Genomic DNA, 18973 nt, shown 5'->3' with positions numbered 1-18973 from the left:
ACAAACACAAAAAAAGCAATGGTATTAAGCTACCTGTATATAAGGACATATTAAAATATAAGCTAATAAAAACGTGTTCCACCTAGGTAGATTGTGCATATACAGCACATAAAAAGGTGAGACAACAAAGTGGAAATTTGAAAATGTATTGTTTAAGTTGCTATGTATTTGCGAAAACAAAGACGTTGCATATTTCATCCATTGAATTAGATTGTATTTTCTATGCTTTTATGTTTGCACTTTTTTCTAATTTACTTTTGAATTCTGTTTCAAATTAGTGGCCCGAGTATCGAAAACGTTTGCTGACAAAAAATTTATTTGGTTTTGAAATATAAACATGATTAGCTGAAACTGATCTCAAATAGAGTGTTCTCTTATTTTTAACCATGAAAAAGTTCTGAGATTTAATGGAACCATATTGTTTGAAACTTTGTACTTCAACATAGCCTATTTTTAAAAAAATATTAATTCTCTTATTGTTAACATTTTAATATCGTTCAATCCATTTGGGATGTTTTCAGCATTATTTAGGCTGATCAAGACTGCCAGCGTTTTTTTTCTTTTTTTTTTTTGCAAGTGGGCTAATGTACAAATATTTGTGTCAGAAGTATTTCTCTAGATAGTATTAGTCTAGGTATGTTTGTATATAGCTTGACTAATATACGAATCCATGCTTTGTTGATAGATATGGACTTATCTTGCTTAACGATATTAGCCATGAACTGGCCTTATGCTATATGACTAGAGTATGTTCATTCTATTGCAAGTTGTTGTCAACCATCACCCCCAAGGAAACTGTCATCGGTAACCATTCGCTGACTCAAGCTTAAAATTGTAATTTTCCAAGTTTGCTCTCTTGTGTTGGGTAAAAATAAAATTCTCTTCCTGACACTTCCTTTTAAGCAATGCTTACATTTGTTTTGTTAGGTTATTGCGGTTGATTTTCCATAGGAAATGTAGCCATTTCTGGTTCATTCACCTTACTGCAGTGTAAAGGACTGTGTCCTTTCTTCTAAATTTGTTGCACTTTCTATAGTATCTACATTATCTATACCAGGGGTGCACAACCCCCGGCCTGCAGACCGAATCCGGCCCGCGAACGTGTTTTGTCCGACCCTCAGGGCAAATTAAAAGAACACAGAAATATGGCCCGTAATTATATTAAAGAAAGTAGTGTTTGCGGCCCTCGAGCGGTCTTAGCAAATGCAATCTGGTCCTTGGCCGAAAAAGGATGTGCACCCCTGATTTGTACCAATGGTTGCCAACCCCCAGGTCGCGACCCGAAGAAGGGTCGCGAGGACGTTCAGTAGGCTCAGAATTAAGAAGCGAGATCGCGAGGCTGAGAAAATAAGGTTGGGAACCACTTCCCTATACCATGACTTCACAAGGAAGCCATAGATTAGAAGAAAGTATTGAGTTTTGTAGCGTTGTCTTGTTTCAATGGTCAGACTTCTCGCCCCGTTTGCACCGTTGGGAATAGGACAACTTGAACAGTTTTATTTTGTTTTACTCTGATTCCAATTATTTCCTGGAACCCCTCTACTGTAGCTTCATGAGGCATTTCAATTGGTAGCGCTTTAGGGTAGATAGCTACATGTTTTGTCGTTATGGTTTTTACGATATTCGGAACATCCATTATTCGTAGCGGCTTTCCATTAATTTGTACGATATCCTCTTCAGCAGTGGTCGTTCATTTTTGGGGTTTATTATGAGCATTCTTCTCTCACCTGACATAAGTGGTTAGAGCGTCCGCCTCGGATGCAGAAGGTACGGGTTAGAACCCCGGCCCGGTCGAATCATACCAAAGACTTATAAAAATAGTACTATTAGTTACATCCCTTGACGCTCAGCATTAATAGATTAGTGTTAGGACTGGTCAGTTTAGTGTCAGGATAATTTGGCTTGGTGGGATTTGATGCTACATATTTGCGGCATGATGCATCAGTGCTAGACATCACTATAAACTGCCATACTGTCAGAATCGTAGCGATATGACTGAAAATTATTGCCGTTACATTAAAAATCCATATTACGCACACATCTCCCACTTGGGTGCAACGGATTTGACTTTATGTAGGTTAATTCCTTTTTCAAAAGGGCGGTGAGCACATCACATGATGTCTATCGTCCAGTGGAAAAGGTGACGGTTCTATTCTTGTGCTCCTGGCGTGCGATATGCCACCAATTGATTGCCTTCGTCTCCTCTGATCGTTTCCGGTCTGATGAACTTTTCTAGAATTGGCATAATCATTTCTTTATCTTACTTGCCTTGCAGTTTGATTACGAGTCTCAATATAGGTGGTCTTCTTGCGTGTGCAATTTGTGAGCTGTTCACACTTTAAATTCTACCATTTTTCTTTCCTTTTTGCAACTGTTCATTTACAACCTATTGGTAAAACGTTGAAATCATTAATAAAATGCAATTTTTTATCTATGAAACTTTGCAGTAAAGTTAAATGGAAATTAAAATTACCATAATTAGATCAATTAAATGATTTAAACAGAACAGAAATGGACATAACACTAAGTCAAGATGCTATGCTGATGCTAGATATTCTTCAAAACGGGTTATTTTTTTATAATATTTTACAGATTTTATACATTAAATAGATTCTAAATTTTGAACAAAAAGTTAAGAACATTGGGAAATTCTGTGAATTTATTAGCATAGTCTCCCTTTGTAGAATAGGCATGATGCGTCCACCTGCATATAATAGCAGACAAGAAATACAGGCAAGCGGTTTGTTGTGGGATACATCCCGTCATTATGTTCTAACTCAAAAAGTCTTGGATCAGTTGTTGCTTGTTTTTTTTTTCATTTAAAAAGGTACATTTTGGGACCTTGTAATTTAATGTCCTTATGCTTTTGTGAACTTTTTGTGTGATTTGTTTGAAGGTATGAAACATATTTGATGGTCATTTTTTTGTCTTTGGCGACAAGGCGATTTGGGGATTTCGGCAACAATTTTGGTGGCAATGAGGTTTTAGCATTTTGGTAAAGGTTTGATGAGAAGATGGTTTGGGTTTTTCTTGCAACGATTTTGGTGAGAAAGGTTGCTTGGGGTCTTGGAGGCAACGACTTTTGTGAGAAGGATGCTTGGGGTCTTGGGCGCATCTATTTTGGTGAGAAGGTTTTGGCTTTTTGGCATTGATTTTTATGAGAATTAAATTTGAGATTTTGGCAACGAATTTTGGTGAGAATGAGATTTGGGTTTTTGGCAACGAATTCGGTAAGAAGGAAGTTTGTGAATTTTGGCGACGAATTTTGGCGATAATGAGGATTGATGCAGCAATTCTGCCATTGCTATCTTCTGCTACACTAGTTTTGCTCATCTTTACATAACCAGGTTTTTGTTGATGTACCATTAAATCCTAAACATGCACACTCCCATATTTGTGGTTTGTAGGGCCATGTTTATCCGTGTCTATTTGAGGCCAGCGTCCAGTGTGAAGGATGAAACATTTATGTATATTTTGTAAAGCCTGCTCGTATTGACCAGTGAAACAATTTACTTCAAATTAGCATTGATCCTGCCTGTCTGCCTTAGGAAGTATAAGGGACAGTGTTGCATTACCTCACTAGAGCAAAATGAATTCATTTACAGGAAGTCAAGATTGAAGTCAATGATCACTTAATCTAATGTGATTTAAGAGCAATTACCTATATCTAAATTATTTAACCTAAGGATTGAAGTAATATTTCATGAAAACAGCATCTGCATTTCTTTTATATTTTATTACTACTGTAGCCAATTTGTGTTATCTTTTTGTAGCAGGTCGAATAAAAAGAAACAAAGCTAGCCAAAATATTTCTCAGCTTCAATTCTTCTTTTATCCTGTACGTTATAGAAGTAAATACACTGCCATCTCACCTCTGTCTGTGTGGGTTCGAGTCCAAAGCTCGGCTAGCGTGGGTAGGTGGGAAAGCCTGCCAGGAGCTTCTCGTGGGTCGGTGGTTCTTCCCTGGGTTTTCCAGGGTTCTTCCTCCACCAGTTATACTGGCCGCCATGTATAGCCTATATTGTGCTGATAATGGCGTTAAACCCTAGAACAACAACAACAACAACAAAAAATAGAAGTAAATATAGCGTAAGTTAGTTGTCAATATATAATAGCGGTTCTATGCGATCCGCCCAACAGTTTGAGCAAACTGACAAACGCTACAGTGCCAATTTCTTCCAAAAAGAGTGGAAAGCATTCCGATTGGTCAGTTTTAGAAAATCATTCATAACAAAAGAAAGCTGCCATATTTGTACGGTTTACATGTAAGTTCTTCTACCATATTTATCTTCATAAGTAATAAATATGCGAAGTCTAAAATTACATAAAAGTATCATTACTATAAAAAAACATGCACACCATATACGCATCCATAGAAAAACATTATAAATGCCAGTATATTTATAAGTCTTTGGTATAACTTGGCCGGGGTTCTAACCTGCATCCGAGGTGGACGCTCCAACCACTTAGGTCACCGAAACGGTCCCATCTATTAAATACACATATACGACATCTATTAAATACACATATACGACATCTATTCAATGCATATGTATTACATCTATTAAATAAACATGTGCGACGTCTATTAAGTACACACGACAGGAATCTATTAAATAAACATATGCGACATCTATTAAGTACACATGAGAGTAGTCTTGTAATAAACATGTACATCATTTATTAAATACATATACACATGCGCAACTTATGTACAACAATTTTAACAGCATACACACAGTTGCATATGGGCTCCCAAAGCAGTGGACACATTGTCACCACCCATCCTTCAAATATCGGGTGAACATACAATTTTAAGGAGACTAGAAAATAGTGAAATAGCACTAAATGCACTAGTATTTTTTAAAAAGAGATATCTTCTTTGCTTTGATAATTTTGCCATCTTAACTATGTTGTCTACATGCAATATCATCTTTCCCTGAATGCTTACATTATTGATATAAATATTTCATAATATGTCCCTGTAAGTCACGAACATCTTCTGATCCTCCTGAAATGAGCTGCAAAATGGAATTTTCTGTTCACGATCTTGTTGTCATTTAACATTAGTGTTTAGTGTTTACTCATTCTCTACCATTATTTATTACAACAAATCTCATTTTTGTTCTGAATTTCTTTTTTAAAATTAACAATTCGTTGATTAAAAGACAAATGGTGTATTTGCATAATTGAAGATCTTTTTGTCATTCAAAGTCGAAATGAATTAAAACTTTGCAGTAGGTCGAATATAGGCCTCACTAGCGGCCATTGAGGACATCAAATTGGATGTAGGCAGACTAGCAAGAACTTGAATGTTTGAATTACAAACATGTTGAAAACGGCAACTAATTGCCACCTCACACTTACAGTATGCATCGCTTTAGAGACTCTGTCTTTTGCTAGCCCCAAAGGTAAACGCGGATGTAAGTAAAAAATAAATTAGTATCATCATCATCTTTATTTCCTTCCATGGAAGAGTACATGATATAAGAACAAATCATCTGAATACAATCAATAACTAAGTATTTAAAAACAAAATACAAAAAAAAATAATAATATTAGAATACAAATTCTTACACTATATCATTCAACAAAGTGTTCGTCAACTGCATAAGTTGCAAGTTTCAGTACCTTATTTGCAGAGATAGCTGCACACTACATGACAAAGCATGTTGCATACAGGACGAATAGCTTGGAGATTTCTTTGTCGATTACACCTGCTGGTAACCTTTTACCTAGAAGATATTGTAGTTGCAGCTCATCTTCTGCATTAAATAACGTAATGTGCAGACTCAGTGGAAATTTATCAGTAAGGAAATCCCAGAACTCGACATATATGGACAAGTAACACAACAATGAAGTATCAAGTCTGTATAAATATTCCCACATCTAATACGCATACCGAGTTGTGTTTGAGGAACAGCAGCCCATAGTTTACCTACATATGTAAATACCTTAGTGTGTTGTCTGGTTTTAGCCGACTGCCACACTGAGGCAGGTCGTAAGTATTCGTGTATCGAAGAGAATCTATCTAAATCTGCTTGATTAGACATACGAACTCTCCAGAGGCTATTTTCAAGACCAACCAATTTTGACCTTACAATTTCTGTCCAGTTTTGTTATCTGGAATTTCAGAATGATGCAAATAATCAGTTAGATACCCGAGCAAGTCAAACTTGGATTTTATTTCTGACGAAAAAGCCTGGCTAGAGGCAAATTGCGGGAGAACTCAGATCATGTGGTAATGTGCAGCAGTGGCACACTGTATATTTGCATGCAACAGCTACACGTGTAAAACGTTTAACTACACATGTAAAACATTTGTTAAATACACGTGTACAACATATATCAGCTACACGTGTCAAACAATAAATACACATGTACATGTACTAACAACACATGTAAAACATTTGTTAAATACACGTGTACAACATATATCAGCTACACGTGTCAAACAATAAATACACATGTGCATGTACTAACGACACATGTAAAACATTTGTTAAATACACGTGTACAACATATATCAGCTACACGTGTCAAACAATAATTACACATGTACATGTACTAACAACACATGTAAAACATTTGTTAAATACTCATATACAACATGTATTAACTACACGTGTAAAACACATAAACGTCATGTATTGAGTAGACATTGTGATCAGTCACCAAATTTTGCTGACGATTGGAATTATTTGAACAAATCTCATCATATTTAGACATAAAAGTAGAAAAAAGCTACTGTGTGACCTAGGCCATTCTCCATTCACTTAATCCACATGTTAGCATTCAAAGCAGTCTTATAATAGATATGCAAATGTTATAACTGATTTTCTCCAAAATTATTGCAACTGTATTAGAATAACAATTATCCTCATGACAAATCATACATCCTGTAGAGGTGACAAATCATATATAGTATTTGTCTGTACAGATGGCAAATCATACATAGTATTTGTCTGTACAGATGGCAAATCATACATAGTATTTGTCTGTATATATGACAAATCATGCATAGTATTTGTCTGTACAGATGCCAAATCATACATAGTATTTGTCTGTACAGATGGCAAATCATACATAGTATTTGTCTGTACAGATGACAAATCATACATAGTATCTGTCTGTACAGATGGCAAATCATACAAATAGTTATCTGTATATATGACAAATCATGCATAGTATTTGTCTGTACAGATGGCAAATCATACATAGTATTTGTCTGTACAGAATACATAGTATTTGTCTGTACAGATGACAAATCATACATAGTATTTGTCTGTACAGATGACAAATCATACATAGTATTTGTCTGTACAGATGGCAAATCATACAAATAGTTATCTGTATATATGACAAATCATGCATATTGTTTTTCTGTACAGTGTTATGTATATTTGATTTAACTTTTATATTTGATTTCATTGTTTATAAGTTTTAAAATCTTTATACTTTTTTATATATTTCTTTATATGTCAACATAATGTAGTTCTGTTTATTCGGAATTGGATAAATGTCCAGAAAATAGTTTGACGTTGACTGTTCGTTTTAGTAAACACAAGGCTGACCTGGTCTCAGACCTTAATTCAAAATTATTAACAGCCACGTCAACAAGTTCTTTTTTATTAAATTTATTTTTATTGTGGGACTAATAAGAATGAGACCGAGACTGTATTGAAGACGTGACCCTAGACTTGTAAATAGGTTTTAGTGAAGTAAACAACTTTTATTCTCGGAGTAAAATGATTGGTTCTTATCAAGGATATACAGGGGAGGGGCTACGTTATTTTTGTATATGTAAAAATGATCACGTGACCCTTATCCGGGGCGTAAAATTCAAATTTTAAACCATCGTTTTCTAGAAATAATCACAGTTGGGCTTTTACACTGAAAGTGTTTGCTGTGTCGTTTGGAGTTATTTCAAATTAGTTGGATTAAAAAGAATTAATTTTTTCCTTGGAAATATACGTGTGCTCATACGAAATTTTTGAACAAAGACGTCTCTTATAAAAATTTATTCCGATTTCCAAAACCGGAGTGATATTTCTTGTTTCTACAAGGAACTGTAGACTTCAATACAGTACAGGTTATAGCATAGGTCATCGTCTTACATCTTGGATTCTTCGTCGGGACTCAAACTTGAATTCATCAGATCATTTATTATTAGGACTTCTAAAATTGTATTGGTGGATTATTCTTGGATTATTTTGGGATTTGATTCTTAAAATCGTAAGTTCATATTTTATCATTTTTACGGTATTTTTCCAGGGAAATAAATTATTATATTTTTCAAACCTTGTTGTTTTCACTCTTTCTTGTGTTACAGTTTATTCGAGCCTAAACACATAACATAACAGATTGCAAATCTTACACATTGTTCATCTATACAGACTTTCTACAACATTCCCAGTAAACTTATTTCCATTATTATTTAAAGACTGAGTATCCAGAAATGATAAGTGGTTTAATGTTACGTGCTCATGGTTATCGTCAGTGTCAAAAACATTGTACATAGCATTATGTTACAGTAGGAATAATTCCATAGAAATTCCTTCCTTAGCATGATTGTCAACATTGCATGAGGTGAGGGGTATTTGATGAATAAATGATTGAACTTACCTTCCCCACTCGCATCAAAAGAAGTTTTCCGATCAGAATGATTAACTCCCATATTTGTCCAGTGTCAGCATTGTAAAATTCAACAAAATCCGGATAATTTGCCTTCTAGTCCTGTTTGTACGCCCTTTTAACAAGCCTCGTAATCAGCGATGATCACAACTGGCACATCTAAGAGCTGAAACAGAACACCGTACAATTGTAATTCAATTGCATTTTTCCTTGTATTCAATCTTTTGTACAACAATTATTTTTGCTTACTCCTGGACCCTCAAGGTATAAAGTCCTAACAACATGGCAGAAATCGCCCACCTCATATGACAGATGGTAACCTTTGCATGCGTCAACTCAGGAAATGAACCCGAGATGGCAAACGTACAAAACAAGTGTATTAACAGTGTCTTATACAGTTGCCTCCCCGTCGCATTGATCCAAGCATCTAAAGTGTCTACGCAAAGAGGAAACACGTATAATTATCATAATACATACATTTTCTGTATAGGAACAAAAAAAACACAAAAAACGTTGTTCTTGCTTTTTAATATGGGCAATTGAATCTATCGAGAAATGACACAATAAGATATGTTCAATTTTGGCTGAAGCAGCAATCCTAATGGTTCTCGTTTCTAGATGAATACACCAAGTGATGTAAGGGACCCGAATGGCCAAGTGGTCTAAAGCGCTCACCGCTACGGATCACTGCCATCCTCTGCGTGAGTTCGAGTCTCAGGCTCGGCTAACGTGGGTACGTGAGAAAACGTGGCAAGTAGCTTCTCGTAGGTAGGTGGTTCTTCCGGTGGTTTTCCATGGTTCTTCCTCCACTAATTATACTAGCCGCCATGTATGACCTATCTTGTGCACAGGGCCTCGTATCGTTGCTTATAATTAACATGTAATACATGTATTATATAATAACTAACAAGAGAGGACACTTCTCCCCTTTCTCGCGCGACCTATTAAAGAATAAACGCTGATATTTGAAACTACATTTTGCTTAGCGTAATAAATTTGGTACCGATGTTTAGCTCAGGCATTCGACTTTGTACGCGTCTCCAAAATTTGGCTTATTATCATACCTTTGAGGAATACCAGATCATTTTCCCATGCTAGTGCTCTACATGGCAGTGATCGCGTCCGCTTAAAATGCAAGTGAAATTCCGCTGCATGGAATACTGTACTCTTATTGGTTAAAAGAAAATGACGTCCTTTATTTATTTATAACTTATTTCCAGTTGGCCAATGAGAAGGTGGTATTCATTCAACGCGTTGTTCTTGCCTATTGAGCGGGCACGATCACAGCCATGTCGAGCAGTAGCGTGGGAAAATGGTCATGCATTGCTTAAAGGCATGATAGTAAGCCAAACTTCGGATGCGCATACAAAGTTGAATGCGTGAGCTAAACCTAGGTACCAGTTATATTATACTACGCAAAACGTAGCTTTAAATAACAGCGTTTATTCTTAAATGGGTCACGCGAGAAAGGAGAGAAGTATCCTCCCTTGTAGTTATTATATAGTAAATGTATGACGAGTAAATTGTAAGCAACGATACGAGCCCCTGTGATCTTGTGCTGAAAACTGGCGTTAAACCCAACAACAACCAGGTACTGTATATCTGCAGATACATATAAAATAGCCATTTTACGGCGTGACTCACCTATCGCGTCATACATAAGCAGAGATAACGACATATTCTACAAAAAGGGTAAGTTTATCAGGTATATGTTAGTCCATACGACCATACACATCAATTTACCTACCGCTTGAATCTCTATACTTTTACATCATTTTTATATTCCTACACACGTTACTGACCATAGCGTTCGTGTTAAATCGGCTTCCGAGCTATCCCACACACGTAATTGACCATAACCTTCGTGTTAATTCGGCTTCCGAGCTACACTACACATGTAATTGGCCATAGCGTTCGTGTTAATTCGGCTCCTGAGCTATACTACCCACGCATCTGACCATAGTGTTCCTGGTAATATTTCGGGTCCGAGCTATACTCCAAATCCGAAGAAGACTGGGGGAAAAAACATGTAAATGTATTCAAAATAAAAAGCAAACCTAAAATAGCAGCCTTTAAAAATAACGTTAGTCTTTGGCATTGACAGACATTCTTACAGTGCTGTGTATCCCTGTTGTAAAGGCATGCTACACAGACATTAAAATTAAATTAAACCTTACTAAAAATGAACTTTGACAGTCGTTCGTTCCGCAAACTAGATTCGATCTATAATATGAACGATACAACATTATCAGTGTTTACTTCACTATAATGTTCGTAACTAAGGGATTTCATCATAAGATGTGATTTCCTGAATAAAGGAGACCTACTTAATGCATGTATAATTTCTTCTCGATATACAAAACGGCGTTTCCTCTTTTCTTAACATTCGGTTCCTGAATTGTTTTTGCTGCTTGATTTTAGGGTTAAAGTCTGCTCCACTGGTATATTTTATTTGACAGCCCACGGCAAAAATGGAGTGATCCCGGCAAAGAAAGAGGACTATTCAAGCTTTAGCATAAGTTAAACCGTATGTCGTATATCTGAGCAAGAGTTTGAGCTAATATGGATTTTAGGCATTCAGATTTGTAACGTTCTCATGGAAAATCAGCGCAGTGTACCATTTGCTGACTATGCACTCTGTTGGCAGCCGTGTTGGTATGTTCCTGGTGAAGACAAACCCAAATGCTTGGGTACAAAATAATTTACTTTTGTAGCTGTGCCATTAAATACTAAACCTTAGATGGACATGAGAGAGAGAGAGAGAAGAGAGAGAGAGAGAGAGAGAGAGAGAGAGAGAGTAAAAGACCCACATAAAGCTATATTTAGCATCTTCTCTTTTACTAATTTAAAACATGAGTCTAATAATGAACTCATGCCAAGAACTTGCTACTAGAAGAAATATGGAATACTATTTGTGTCCAATTAATTTTTGTTAGCACGAGTTAAAAATGCGGAAAAATATAGGTCGACTGGAATATCATGTCCTTCCGGACGAATATTTCGTAAGGGCTCTGCTCCACACAAAGAAAGGGTTTTGGAGTACATGCATCATATGTGCATAGTGTGGCAGAAATTAAATCGCTCACATGAACCATGTGCAGTGATGCATGCCGCTAAACACCTTTATCAACTCGACAAGGCCTTATAAACTATTCCAGAACCAACAAGGTGGCCCAATAGTCTAACGTGCTCGCCTTTACACATCACTGAAACATCTCACCTCTGTCCAAGTGAGTTCTAGTCTCAGCTCGACCAAGATGTGTATGTGAGAAAGCTTGCCAGTAGCTTCCCATGGGGCGTTGGTTCTTCCACCACCACATATACTGGTTGTTGTGTAGATCCTTTCGTGCGCTGAAAATTCGCGTTAAACCTCCACAAACCAAGTCTTTAAACTATTCAAATGAAAGGATAAAACGTGCAGGCCATGTAGGTTGATGTACACAGAAAACTCTCTTCTTCATCTGACATGTGAAATAGCTGAAGGACATTTAGAATATAAATCCCAATTATAGAACAAATGTTCATTTCAACCTTATTAATAAAAGACAATTTATAATTGATTTAATATTGATCAATTACTGTAGTAAAAACTGATGTGTCGCTACACCAAAGCAAAAGGTCACAGGACAGGTAAACACTTACATTTTGCCTCATCACCGTGACGTCCTGTTTCCATCTTCTATTTTACGGCATTCTAGTGATCACAATGATTACTCTAACCTATTCTGTATTTTCCTCCGCCTTTGTATTGTTTGCACTTTCACTCTGTGTTGCTCAAACAGTACAGAGTGTCAGGTCTAACCATCGCTCACTAGTCATGTAAGTTGACAGCGGAAATCCTAATTGCCGCCGAATGGTGTGTTTAGAAAATGGGGCGGAGCAAACAAACACTTTTTACGACCAGCAGGAACTTTTTAAAGAATTCTTATGAAACGTCTGCTTTCGATACTAACATTAAAGGTTCATAATCTTTTATCGGTAGCTGAATAACATAAATCAAATATTCGTTGTCCGGTACAAAACCTACATTTGATGGCTCAGTAAGTCCTATACAAATCAGACCCCCAATTATGTTGGCGGTATTCATCTTAAAGAAACCCTTCAGTGCTAAGCTTCTGGTGAAGAAGCTGAAATAGAACCAAGACAGCTTCATATCAATTCATGTAATCCCCACTACAGTCTATTTTCTTCACAACAGCTTAACTTTCACACAACAGCTTATTCAACCCATGCATATCGCTTAGATAAGTTTATTTGTCACAACACATCTCATTTTTACAACTTCGTCCCGTTATGGCTTATTTTTAGGTAACATTTTATTTGCCCCACTAGAGCTTCTTGTCTATCCAAAAACAGCTTCGTAGCTCCAATACAGCTTATTATTCCTACAACGTATTTGCAATATTAAACAATTTCGATCCAAAACAGCCGCCTTGGAACAGTTTATTTTGCACCACAACCGTTTAATCTAATACATGTTTTGTCCCATAATAGCTTACTTGACCCACGAGAACGTATTTGTCCCACTACAGGTTATCTACCCTACTACAACTGATTTGCAGCACTACATCTTGTGATACTACAGCTTATTTTTCCATTACAGCTGTTTACCCCACAACATTTCATTGCCCCTCCAACAGCTTATCTGTCTATAACAGCTAATTTATGACAGTACATCATTTTACGTCCCACTACACTCTGTGTCCTTCTACGATTTAATATATAGTGTTCAGTAGCCACTCTACGAACACTGTTCATCTCAACTTGTTACGGTGAGCTTTGTAATCATAATTTTAATCTTGCTAGATTTTGCTTAAGCGTGTAGCTAGACGCCGAACAACGTTCAAGAACTAATTCAAGAATTCTAATCTTAGAGAAACGTCAAAACCCAGCCTTTCAATAGCTAGAAGTACAGTAACTTGAGCAATTATCTGACGGACCAAGATTATATGTAAGAGTTATGACTTTGTATCATTAGTATTGTTTATGACGAAAGTACTTTTAGAGAACAAGAACTATTGATTATAAATAGTAGTCATTTCTCCTTTGTGAAATTAGTCCCAGCCAGCCAATCAGTTAGCCGTCCTGACATGTATGCACTATACGCCCGTTCAAGTGGTATGTCTTACTGTCACATGACAATAAGGTGTGCAGGTTTTTTTTATTATAAAAGAAGTGGATAACTTTCAACGAGGTGTTGCTTTTTATCAAAGTTACATAAATTCCTCATTTTTACACTGAAAAGCTTTTATATTTTCTGGAAAAATGGGGATTGGGTTTTTTTGAACCATACGAGGTCCCTGGAGACATTAATGGGTATATTCAGTCTAATTCTGATGATAGTGGCCTGCATTCAAGTTGGAAATAAAGTTTTCTCTGTGTATTCTACTACTATAAGATATTCCATCTTCTACAAATGAATATGAAACGTCAACGTGGAGTTACTGCGTGTGTTTTTTATATCAGAAATCTGAAATCGGCAGAAAAAAAGACAAATGTTCATTTGCATGATACAATGATAGTGACATTCCGACTTGGTTCTTATGGCTCACTGTTTATTTATATATGAGATGAGATTTGAGATCTGGATTTTTTTTAACGTAGCTTTAACACTTTTTCAGTTACATCGATATGATGTCTGCAGTGTGAAAGGTTACATCGATATGATGTCTGCAGTGTGAAAGGTTATAGTGATGTCTAACACTGGGGCATCATGCCACAGACATGTAGCATGATGTCCCACCCAGTCACATTATCCTGACACCAGACCGACCAGTCCTAACACTTACCTCTTAATGCTGAGCGCCAAGTGAGGCAGCTGTTAGTACCATTTTTTTATATAAAAAGTCTTTAGTATGACTCGGTAGATGTTCGAACCCGCGACCTCCCGCATCCGAGGCGGATGCTCTAACCACTGGAACACCGGAACGGTGTGTATATATATATATATATATATATATATATATATATATATATATATATATATTCCTTTGTATTGTTTTTCTTTCTTGTGATAATGTACATACCGATACCGAATTGGTGCTTTTAAGGAAAAGAAAAACAATAAATCATACCAAAATGGTATAAGTTGGCGAAGCGCATGTGTATTCATTATATTTCATATTTTAACGTTATAAAGCTGTCAATATCCATAAATAATACTTTTTATATAAAAATTCACAACTTTTTAATGAAGCAGGATAAATAAATTACACTGACAAATATATTTCAAATTTCAACATGGAAAAATAAGTATCTCTGATTTATGTATTGATTTCATTTTATGTGGATAAATAAATTATAATCAATTGTTGTTTTAAAAAGTCGAGTCTATTTTAAAGGAATGATGAAATGATTCATAATTTGTTAAAGATTATTTTTTATATAATTAATTCCAAGAACTGTGTACTGTATTTGAATCCTACATTATAATTTGGCAGAAAAGTGCCAAAACAGTGTCATTTTTCCATCTGACCGATATTAAGTCATTAACGTCTATAGTCATATATATATATATATATATATATATATATATATATATATATATATATATATATATATATATATATATATATATATATATAACCCGTTTCTGCCGTCCAAATAAATAATTTCTTGTATATCAGTTTTTCCTATCACGTACGTTCAGTACTTGACTAAATTCAATTTGGCGCTGCCTGGTCAGACAACTGATGAGACAGAATAAGGTGATTTCAATATGAGCAAAACCCCACATAATAAAAAGCAATGAATTCAGATCATGTTGTAAGCAGTCTACATAGGCCTATAAACTGCTGTTGCAATAGCCAGTGTTCTTGCTAGAAACTCTTACTTCAAAGCAGGAACCATTGTTGTTGTTGATGGCTGTTCTTATCTCTGTTTACAACGACATAAAATAGCCTATAATAAAGCCAAGGAAATGTGAGGAAGGTGCTTTCGCTAAAACCTTAATAAGACAGCCAACACGGCCTGACCAGGGCATGTATCAAACCCTTAGATTAGGAGTCTGATGCTCGAAAGACTGAGCAACTGCAAAATGTCTGAGCACGATGAGTATATCAAAGCTGTATAAAAGTTATCCACGATCAAGTTGTAACTTGTATGGGTAGAGATGCAAACTTCCGAAAGGCTAAATTAAAGTCAAAATCTGATTTAGTACGTCACCAAAGTAGAGAAATAATAGAAACCTGGCACCCTCCCATGGCTCGAAGGCAATCTTATCGAACAGAATCGCCAAGGAAGGAATGAAATACATAACACATCCTTCATGATCTGTCACCAATATCTTCAGTAAGATTTCCAAACGGATTGCCTTTAATTTTTGTACTTCCAGCCTGTCATAGAAGTCAGTTTGGATTGTAATAGTGTGAATCAACCGAGAGCGATACTGGGCTAGTCAGCTTATGATTGTATTGTACAGTATTGAATACTGAATAGATTGTCATTAATATTTTCTATCTATCAGAAAACAAACATGTCATTAATTTTTTTCCTGTCAGAAAACAACCCAAGATGTCGGATGAAGTTATTTCAGGGACATACAATACATATGCTAACTGTGTGTGTGTGTGTGCGTGTGATTTGGACGTTTTAACGTAGCTTTAACAAGTTTTCAGTCATATCGCTACGATGTCTGCATTGTGACAGTTTATAGTGATGTCTAGCACTGGGGCATCATGCCGCAGACACGTACCATGATGTCCCACCCAGTCACATTATCCTAACACTAGGCCTACCAGTCCTAAAAATAACATCTTAATGCTGAGCGCCAAGCGAGGCAGCTGTTAGTACCATTTTTGTAAGTCTTTGGTATGACTCGGCCTAGGATCGAATCCAGGACCTCCCGCATCCGAGACGAACGCTCTAACCACTAGGCCACTGGAGCGGTTCATATACTAACTGTAACCTCACCATAACTGTCTTTCATGCGGGATACTCATCCCCGTGATGAATCTGTCATTCACAGTTACATTTTTGTATTTAAAAAAAAAAAACAACTCGGGATTAACACAACGACTTCTGAAACACTGAAGAGTAAACTCTACCGATAAACGCAAACAACGTTCTAACAAATAATGTACAAAGTGTAGATTTAATAATTTGTATTATTCACCTGAGTTAATTATGCATTGGTCAGCCATTCAAAAATGTCTTGTAAGTAGTATAATTTATCCTACCAACGAAAGAGTCTCAACGATCTAACACTGAATCAATATGGAGTAGAGATTAACTAAAATGGAAGAACAGACAAAACCACTCGAAAGGCACATCTACACCTATTTAAGCGTGAAACAAAATTGCATCTGTATACGTGGAATCATGTTTTCCGACCAAACTTTAATTACAAACTATTCCCAAGGTGAAACACAATTGATCAACAAGGTCTGTAACTCTGTTAAAAATATTAGGATATATAAGGCACAATGTTCATGATAAAGGAAATTCACCTGCCAAATGGCATTGAATTAATTGCCAAACGACACTAAATTATTTGCCAAACTTGCCAAAATGGCACTGAATTAACTGCCAAACGACAATGAATTATTGTCAAACCAAACGAGACCGAATTATTTGCCTGACTTAATTGCGTTAGAGTTGCTGAGCTAACTTGTAACAAAATTGGATGGAAGTTCAGATGATGAATTGAGGGCTCCCACATCTTGATAATGGACCCGAATTAAAAATTTCAGGCAATCGGAGAATATTTTTGAAATTGTGAATGGCACATGTTTGAAAAGGCATTTACACATAGATTGTTTTATTCACATTTACTGTATAGTTTTAAAGAGGCAACCCGTTATGATAAATGTGATCCCCCCTTTGTTGGAAAGGATATGCACCAAGAAAAGTTTGGAGAAAAAAAAATGGCCATTACGAGATTGATCAGCTTTCCTTAAACAACCATGTTTCTTCCTATTCGAGACACATGATTTGAGTTAAGCACAACATATTGCAATAGTGCACAATTTTGTTAGAAAATTTCGCAGTACATTATGTCATGGTCAGCGTGACACGAAACCATTACGTTTGACATATGGGCTTGGCTCGAAATATAATTACTGATTGCAAGAGATAGGATATGCCCTGCTTGGAGCATGAATTGAATTTTTGAGTCCATTCGATAACGGTTCGACAGATATGCCAGTGTAAGGTCAATAGCGGAAAATGACAGAGTTGAGACAAACAAGAACCCCAAAAAATTTGAAATCATGGGACACTTTAAACCGGTGTCATAAATATTTTCCATATTATGTATTAATAAGGAGGACTATAGAGGATTATTCTGACTTCGATAGTAGTGTAATCCTGATTGGCTAATCTAAACGAGGTGGGGTCCCAGGCTGAGTTCAAGGTATTAAGTTAATCTCTCTCGCGAAATTAGTCGGCCTTAGTTTCTGGGGCAAATCAGTATTTAGCTCCGGGAAATAACAAATACTCTTGTTACATTGTACAATGGACGTGTGTCAGAAAGTTGAGGACACGAAAACGATAGATTCAGCGGCATAGTAAGAGCGAGCCTCATTAATGTACAAGGTAACAAATAGCACCACACCTGTACTGTACTATGGAAAAGTACAAGGTAACAAATAGCTGTATACCTGAACTGTAATATCGAAAAGAGCACAGTCTACAATCAAGACGGTTGATGACCCAAAGGGACTAAAGAAACAGGAAGAGCAAGAAGGACAACAAACACGGTTACACCGACCTATCACTGACAGTGATTTGCATAAGACCGGAAGGTACCAGGTGACCCTGACATGTTGGCAATTTAGTTCGATGAATCATTCGATTATATGATGAAATTCGTTCTATCAGTATAACAGAACGGCTAATTGAATTTCGCATAAAGTTTGTAACTATTTATAAGAGAGACTGAATCATTAGACTATCATTTTCAATTTAATTTTGTTTATGTTATTGAATAAATTGTTGTATTTTAAATACGGGTGCTCGTGTTCTTGTATTCTATATATCTGCTCAGATATATAAAGCCCTTTCATTAATGTTTTACAAAATGACGCTGATCTGCCATTAAAGATTGCAGGGGTTTCTTGATTTAAAAAACAAAGGCCTCTTTACAAGTTCTTCCCTAAAGCCATTTCAGAAATTTGACCAAATGTTATCAAAGTATCTTGGCATGAATATGCGTCGAAATTTGTTGAAATGAAGCCACTCCGTCGTTAAATATGTCAGCCGTTACAAATTGTAACGAAATTAGAAGTGGATCGGCATGTTTTGTTTTAAATCTGAAATTTTGTTATGTCATAACGCTTTCTGTGAAATATGGCCAAAGTCTCTTCAACAGCTTTTGAGAAGTCGATTTAAAGTTGACGGC

General features: G+C 36.2%; 1 protein-coding gene across 2 annotated transcripts in view; it reads right to left on the bottom strand.

The window, feature by feature from the left end:
* LOC149794929 (serine/threonine-protein kinase 32B-like) overlaps window positions 1-18973 on the bottom strand; it is a 247876-nt gene that overhangs the window by 165115 nt on the left and 63788 nt on the right. The window contains exons 1-2 of one of the 2 annotated variants that reach the window (XM_089964570.1): window positions 12277-12463; window positions 8626-8800 (exon numbers count right to left, since the gene is read on the bottom strand). In XM_089964570.1, coding sequence (XP_089820696.1) covers window positions 8626-8677 — 52 coding nt within the window. In that variant the 5' untranslated portion in view covers window positions 8678-8800; window positions 12277-12463. Of the gene's footprint in view, window positions 1-8625; window positions 8801-12276; window positions 12464-18973 lie in introns of those variants that run through there. The other variant, XM_089964571.1, reaches the window with a different exon arrangement.

The sequence above is a fragment of the Sinohyriopsis cumingii genome, chromosome 7 (assembly GCF_028554795.1).
Source record: "Sinohyriopsis cumingii isolate HCF-2022 chromosome 7, ASM2855479v2, whole genome shotgun sequence".
Taxonomy (NCBI): domain Eukaryota; kingdom Metazoa; phylum Mollusca; class Bivalvia; order Unionida; family Unionidae; genus Sinohyriopsis; species Sinohyriopsis cumingii.
This window is presented reverse-complemented; position numbering and strand designations above follow the sequence as displayed.